General features: G+C 41.9%; 3 protein-coding genes across 3 annotated transcripts; all 3 read right to left on the reverse strand.

The window, feature by feature from the left end:
• Positions 1–1,030: 1,030 nt before the first annotated feature.
• On the reverse strand, positions 1,031–1,605 carry LOC128508618 (histone H3). Its single transcript, XM_053480018.1, has one exon. The coding sequence runs from the start codon at positions 1,483–1,485 to the stop codon at positions 1,075–1,077; it is 411 nt and encodes a 136-aa protein (XP_053335993.1). The 5' UTR covers positions 1,486–1,605; the 3' UTR covers positions 1,031–1,074.
• Positions 1,606–2,326: 721 nt separating this feature from the next.
• On the reverse strand, positions 2,327–2,774 carry LOC128508620 (histone H2A-like). The gene has a single exon (XM_053480020.1). The coding sequence runs from the start codon at positions 2,772–2,774 to the stop codon at positions 2,388–2,390; it is 387 nt and encodes a 128-aa protein (XP_053335995.1). The 3' UTR covers positions 2,327–2,387.
• Positions 2,775–3,573: 799 nt separating this feature from the next.
• On the reverse strand, positions 3,574–4,335 carry LOC128508616 (histone H1-like). Its single transcript, XM_053480017.1, has one exon. The coding sequence runs from the start codon at positions 4,294–4,296 to the stop codon at positions 3,667–3,669; it is 630 nt and encodes a 209-aa protein (XP_053335992.1). The 5' UTR covers positions 4,297–4,335; the 3' UTR covers positions 3,574–3,666.
• Positions 4,336–7,451: the final 3,116 nt, after the last annotated feature.

Raw genomic sequence — 7,451 nt, forward strand, 5'->3', positions numbered from 1 at the left:
TTTTTTTCCCTGAGTATATATGTATACGATGAAACAGTATCTCAGTGCTTGAGTATCACCTAATATTTTTTTTACTCATAATTGTGTAATATTTTGGATGACTACTTTTTACTTCTACTTGAGTAATATTATTTTGAAGTACAGCTACTCTTACCTAAGTACATTTTTGGCTACTCTATCTAGAACCAATACTAGTTTCATATTTGAATTACAAGTTGAGTTACCCTAATATTTGGACTGGGAACATGTTACAAGTTGACATCGTTATGTCAAAATCATATTTTTAAAATTATAATTTGGCCAGCAAATTTCACTAAAAGTTGAGTAAATTTTAAAAAGCTGTGCAAATTGTTACTTTTTTAATTAATTGATTTTCTTTTTTTTTTATGTTGTGGTGGCCTCTTTTTTGTCACAATGTAGTGGAGCCTGTGTTGACCCTTTCCCTGAGACTAATTCCCCCAAATTTTCTGTAAAACCAACTGCCAGAAACCTACAAGTAACTCTGTTCTCAAAGCTAGCTTTTTAAATTTTTAATTCCTGGACCTGGGTTAAGAACGCTTTAATGCATTACGCAAACCCACAAGAGAAATAAACCTCAAAATAAAATAAAAGGATTTTCAATGCCATCCAGCACCTTCCCTGATGGCATGGCCATGTTCCAGGACTCTGGAGCATTAAAGACTGGCTCTGGGTGTATGAGGAATCATTTTCCTACAGTACATCAACTGTGTGTGTAAGAAGGACAGTGTGTTAGAATAATTTTATGAGTTGTTTGTACTCTCTTGCTTGCTATTTAATTATTTAGTTTATGACAAAACAAGTCTTAATATCAAATGCACGTTAACTCATGTTATGTTTTTATAAGAAGACAGGCTAATTAAATTACAAGTAATATACCACCAAATGAACCTATACGCAAGCCTTAAGTGACTAGTAGTTTATTGTAAAATTGACTTCTGGAACATTTTTGGTCAAACATGCGTACAAAGCCAACACTAAAAACTTGCCGACTTTTTTGAAACAATTAAGCGGCTCTTAAAAGAGCCTTTGTGTAGATTAGACGGAGTATAATGTTTAAGCGCGCTCTCCGCGAATACGGCGGGCCAGCTGAATGTCCTTGGGCATGATGGTCACTCTCTTGGCGTGAATAGCGCACAGGTTGGTGTCTTCGAACAGACCGACCAGATAGGCCTCGCTCGCCTCCTGCAGGGCCATGACAGCCGAGCTCTGAAAGCGCAGGTCGGTCTTAAAGTCCTGAGCTATTTCTCTCACCAGACGCTGGAACGGCAGCTTACGGATGAGCAGCTCGGTAGACTTCTGGTAACGGCGAATCTCCCTCAGAGCCACAGTGCCGGGCCTGTAACGGTGAGGCTTCTTCACTCCGCCGGTAGCTGGCGCGCTCTTACGGGCAGCTTTAGTGGCGAGCTGCTTCCTAGGCGCCTTACCGCCGGTGGATTTACGCGCGGTCTGCTTGGTTCTTGCCATCGCTTACGAGCTGTCTATACTTCTTCAAAGAAAAACAGAATGAGTGACACGAGAGAGCGCGGCCTATTTACAGCCTAACGCTCGGCTGCGCTGATTGGGCGTCTTGAAAGCGCCGCCTGTCATTGGTCCCAACGTGTTATGTCACCCCGTAACGTAACGAGCTTCACTTTTATTGGCTTCTCTTCTCCCACCGACTTGGTTTAAAACTCCATTATCTTTATGCAAAACCGAGCGCGCTTTAAAACAAAATTCATCGAATTTTGTTTACAAGGGTATACATCGCTTTGTACATATACGTCTCAAAATGGTTACATTTATGATGCAACGTTAAAACATGGTAGCAAATGTCATGCACATTTCCTTTTTTTTTTTTTTTTTTTTTTACCATAGTTTTACTTTTTATTCTTATTCTAAAATCTCCAAGGGGGTTTAGTAGTTTTAGTTCCTAAATGACTTACATTATTAGATCTTTACATGTATTTATTCCATACTAATCTTTATACTTCGCAACAGCTCAAAATATTGTCTGCTAATTACAACTTTCACATGGGCTAGTATAAAGTGTCCCCCGGACTGGAGAACTTTGGTCACCCTCATAAATAAAATTCCGATCTCATCTTCTTAATCACAATTCTGCTAAATTAGATAAAACGTTCACATATTTAACTGAACTGATACGGTGGAATTACTGATGTTAGCGGTTACACATATAGAAGAGATCTCAAATGAACAACCTTGGAAACTCTTTCAGGTAACCTCTTATTACAAAAAATACATATAATTCCTCTAAATTTACGTATTACAACAGTGTTTCTTAACTGATAAGGAAAAAGCACTTTTAAAGAAAAATTGGGTGGCTCTTAAAAGAGCCTTTGGATACTGAAACACAGCAGTGGGTGAATCTACTTTGTCTTGGCCGGCTTCTCGGTCTTCTTGGGCAGAAGCACGGCCTGGATGTTGGGCAGCACACCACCCTGAGCGATGGTCACTCCTCCGAGCAGTTTGTTCAGCTCCTCATCGTTACGCACAGCGAGCTGCAGGTGCCGGGGGATGATACGGGTCTTCTTGTTGTCGCGGGCGGCGTTACCAGCCAACTCTAGGATCTCAGCAGTCAGATACTCCAGCACAGCGGCCAAGTAGACCGGAGCGCCGGCACCAACGCGCTCAGCGTAGTTCCCTTTACGGAGAAGCCTGTGGACTCGGCCCACGGGGAACTGCAGTCCGGCTCTGGATGAGCGAGTCTTGGCCTTAGCACGAGCCTTTCCACCGGTTTTGCCTCTTCCAGACATAATTCACTACGTCAACGTGTTCGAACAGAAAGTGTTAACACTCGTTCTCTAGCGCTCTCTAATATAGCCTAAACTGCTGCATCCTCATTGGCTGCAATCGTTGTGACAAACCAGCCAATCACTAACACGCCATTGAATTCCGACTTCTCTCCAACTCCGCCGCTGTCTCATCAAAAGATAAAAGAAAAATAAAGTTTTGATGTTTTCATTTTACACGCATTATTAACACTTATAACATGTATTGATAGAAAAGACTTATGGTACAGGTTAAACTTCATTCAAATATGTAAGTACTGCAAAAGTTTTATTAATTTCTGTCCAGCCCGTTTTGCCTGATGACACACACTAAAATACCCAGTGCTGATTTAACACTTTTAGACTTTGAGTCCAACTAGACTAATCTAAACACTGCTTGGTGTTAATTCAACACTCCAATTGGTAATTAAGCACCAGGGAATTTGCTGTGCACTTAACTGCTCATAACTTCATGTCTACTCAACAGTTTGGATCAGGGACTATCTGACCATTTTGATTCATACACATTCAAATTCTGTACAAACTTAAATAATTCTTTTGATTGTGTAAAGCTGCTTTGGGACAATGCCACTTGTTAAAAGCGATATACAAATAAAATTGAATTTAAATAGAGTTGTATTAAAAACCTCGTATATTTCCAAATAACATGCATTTCAATATACTCTTACATGACTAGACTGAAGTGTAAACTTTAACAAATTATCGAAATCATAAGAATCTTATAGTATTAAACAACATGGTTATTCTATTCATGTAGTTGGACAAAAAAATGGGTTATTGCTCATTAAATGACAACGTGGGTGGCTCTTAAAAGAGCCGTTTAGGGGGAACTATGAAAGAAATAAACTTAACATGTTTACTTCTTTTTAGGAGCTGCCTTTTTCGCCTTGGGCGCTTTAGGCTTGGTAGCCTTGGATGCTTTGGGCTTGGCAGTCTTGGGCTTAACCGCCTTCGCCTTCTTGGGGCTCTTCGCTGCCTTTTTAGGGGTCGCCGGCTTTTTCGCCTTCTTGGGGCTCTTGGTGGCTTTTTTGGCGGCAGCGGCGGGTTTCTTTGCCTTCTTAGGAGACTTCTTGGCGGCGGCGGCGGGTTTCTTGGCCGCTACCTTCTTGGGCTTCTTCGCCGCTGCGGGCTTTTTGGCGGCCGGCTTCTTCGCTTTGGGTGCGGTTTTCTTGGCTTCGCTCTGCTTCTTGTTCAGCTTGAAAGAACCAGACGCGCCGGTGCCTTTGGTCTGAACCAAGACCGCTTTTTTCACCAGATTGTTGACAGCGAGCTTGACGCGGGACTTGTTCTTCTCCACATCGTATCCACCGGCAGCCAGAGCTTTCTTCAGGGCAGCGAGAGACACGCCATTCCTCTCCTTGGACTCGGAAACCGCTTTGACGATCAGCTCGCCGACGCTGGGCCCGGCTTTCTTTGGCCGCGAAGCTGCTTTCTTCTTGGGCGCTTTGGCCGGCGCGGCGGCGGGCGCGGGAGCCACTTCTGCCATCTCTCTCTCTCAGGGATCTAAGTAGAATAAACGAGTGTAACGCTGAGCGCGCAGTAAAACACTGGAACCTCCCTCCCCTCTGATCTTAAAGCACACATGAGAGCGGTGTAGACTCAACCAGGCAGCCGCTGAATGACTGAGCTTCCGTCACACGATAGCGAGTGTGTTTTCTCCGGACATTTCTCTGCGAATATCCGAGTCCTGACAGCAGACCTCAAGCGTTCAAGCACACGTTTAGTGAGAAAGGCCTTTCCTCCATCTTCCGAGGCCCGACACGGTCAGTTAGACAGCCGCACTCTCGCGCAGTAGCCATAAACGTGCGCCGCGCGCCTGCAGCTCGAGCCGGCGGACTGCGCATATCGTGCGTGTCGTGTGTAAAAACCGGACAAAAACAGGTCGCACCGCTGTAAGAACTCTGGTCCGAACTGAAGGCGAGTCCTGTCAGTGAGCCTGATGTGTGAGCACTGGCCGAGCGCTGTGTGTGGGATATGAAACAGAGCTTGTTTTGGCCTGTGTAAAGCACAGCTTAGGGAGACACAGGTTGAGAGAGCCAAAGTGTGTGTGTGTGTGTGTGTGTGTGTCAGGTGTGGGGGGAGGTTTTGTTTATTTTTTTGTTAGCTAGCACTCATCTAATCTAATAGTCCCTCACTATTCCATTCTATGATCACATGGCTGACCTTCAGTTAGTACAGTGATTCACTGTTGCACGTGACTGTCCTGTTTATCACATGTTTTTAATTTCTTGTCGACATATGAAGCTGGACATCAAACTACAATCACAATATGATGAAAATGATAAAATACGTGTGAATACGTAATGAGATGACTCGGGATGGGTAGAAAAATACAGAACAGATGGAGAGAATTAGCGTAGTTGCCATTCAGGATAGATGTACTGAAGTATGGAGTTATGGGTTGAGTTACGCGTATGCCAGATTAAAGAGACGCGTCTTGAGTCTACTTTTAAACTGGGAAACTGTGTCTGAGCCCCGAACACTGTCTGGAAGGCTATTCCAAAGCTTTGGAGCTAAATATGAAAATGCCCTACCCCCTTTTGTAGATTTTAAAATTCTGGGAATTACCAGAAGTCCAGAGTTTTGTGATCTTAAGGAGCGTGGTGGATTATAGCGTTTTAGAAGACTGGTTAGGTATGTGGGAGCTAAACCATTTAAAGCCTTGTATGTAAGTAATACTATTTTGTAATTAATTCTAAACTGAACAGGTAGCCAGTGCAGGGATGATAATATTGGGGTTATATGATCATATTTTCTGGATCTAGTGAGAACCCTGGCGGCTGCATTTTGGACTAACTGTAGCTTGTTTATTGAGGATGCAGGACAACCACCTAGTAATGCATTACAATAGTCCTGTCTGGAGGTCATGAATGCATGAAAGCTGGGTTTTTTTTTTGGGGGGGGGCAATAAGCAAGATCTCCATCTTATCTGAATTTAGTAAAAGAAAGTTATTGGTCATCCAATCTTTTATGTTCTGGACACACTCAAATAATCTAGAAAATTTAGGTATCTCGTCTGGTTTTGTTGAGATATATAATTGGGTATCATCAGCATAACAATGGAAAGGATTTTATTAAAGGATTTGCTGAGAACAACAAGAACATAAAGTCATCTCCTGGACAATTGACAAGTGAGCAGTCTTCCCCATGATTATGGTTGAGTATACTAAACTACTTAGAAAGAGAAACACACACACTATATTTGAAAATGAAATATTCAGTTATTTTAAAATATTAGAATTTTTTAAAAAAAATTCATAAACATCAAAGGCAAACTAAAAATATTTTACTTCAGTTCTAATGAATCTACCATAAATCAGAGTACAACTTTTTAAATAAAAAATAAATTCACACAATATTCTTCTTTCTTTCTTTCATTCACATTGTGACGGCGACTCATTATACTTCCGGTTTTCGAATGTCTTGGCGGTTAGCTGGTGATAGTTTGTACCTACGCTCTGTTCTCTTTGTGTGTTGTTTTTATTTGACGGTGCTACGTGTTGGTTACTACTTCTTCGCCCAGTACGAGTTGTTGGACTTACAGTATCTCCGATTCACGGTGTCGAGTCGAGGTTAGTATGCCCCAGGGGCTACAGTGGTGTGAAAAACTATTTGCCCTCTTCCTGATTTCTTATTCTTTTGCATGTTTGTCAGACAAAATGTTTCTGATCATCAAACACATTTAACTATTAGTCAAAGACAACACAAGTAAACACAAAATGCAGTTTTTAAATGATGGTTTTTTATTATTTAGGGAGAAAAAAAAAATCCAAACCTACATGTCCCTGTGTGAAAAAGTGATTGCCCCCCTTGTTAAAAAATAACTTAACTGTGGTTTATCACACCTGAGTTCAATTTCTGTAGTCACCCCCAGGCCTGATTACTGCCACACCTGTTTCAGTCAAGAAATCACTTCAATAGGAGCTACCTGACACAGAGAAGTAGACCAAAAGCACCTCAAAAGCTAGACATCATGCCAAGATCCAAAGAAATTCAGGACAACAAAAAGGAGAACAAAAGTAACTGAGATCTATCAGTCTGGTAAAGGTTATAAAGCCATTTCTAAAGCTTTGGGACTCCAGCGAACCACAGTGAGAGCCATTATCCACAAATGGCAAAAACATGGAACAGTGGTGAACCTTCCCAGGAGTGGCCGGCCGACCAAAATTACCCCAAGAGCGCAGAGACAACTTATCCGAGAGGCCACAAAAGACCCCAGGACAACATCTAAAGAACTGCGGGCCTCACTTGCCTCAATTAAGGTCAGTGTTCACGACTCCACCATAAGAAAGAGACTGGGCAAAAACGGCCTGCATGGCAGATTTCCAAGGCGCAAACCACTTTTAAGCAAAAAGAACATTAAGGCTCGGCTCAATTTTGCTAAAAAAAACATCTCAATGATTGCCAAGACTATCATTAGTCTAAAATACCTTGTGGACCGACGAGACAAAAGTTGAACTTTTTGAAAGGTGCGTGTCCCGTTACATCTGGCGTAAAAGTAACACAGCATTTCAGAAATTTTTTCAAGCCCCACTTGTCAACAAAATGATAAAGAAATCGGCCAAGTTTACTATTTATTGAAATATTAGTTTCTAAGCCAATAAGATTAAATAACACCAAGTTCAAAACAGATAAAATACA

This window comes from Clarias gariepinus, chromosome 20 (genome assembly GCF_024256425.1).
Source record: "Clarias gariepinus isolate MV-2021 ecotype Netherlands chromosome 20, CGAR_prim_01v2, whole genome shotgun sequence".
In the NCBI taxonomy this organism is placed as follows: Eukaryota; Metazoa; Chordata; class Actinopteri; order Siluriformes; family Clariidae; genus Clarias; species Clarias gariepinus.

Bases quoted from the DNA above. Each gene is read 5' to 3' on its own strand.
- LOC128508618 (XM_053480018.1), bottom strand. From the start codon at position 1,485: ATGGCAAGAACCAAGCAGACCGCGCGTAAATCCACCGGCGGTAAGGCG.
- LOC128508620 (XM_053480020.1), bottom strand. From the start codon at position 2,774: ATGTCTGGAAGAGGCAAAACCGGTGGAAAGGCTCGTGCTAAGGCCAAG.
- LOC128508616 (XM_053480017.1), bottom strand. From the start codon at position 4,296: ATGGCAGAAGTGGCTCCCGCGCCCGCCGCCGCGCCGGCCAAAGCGCCC.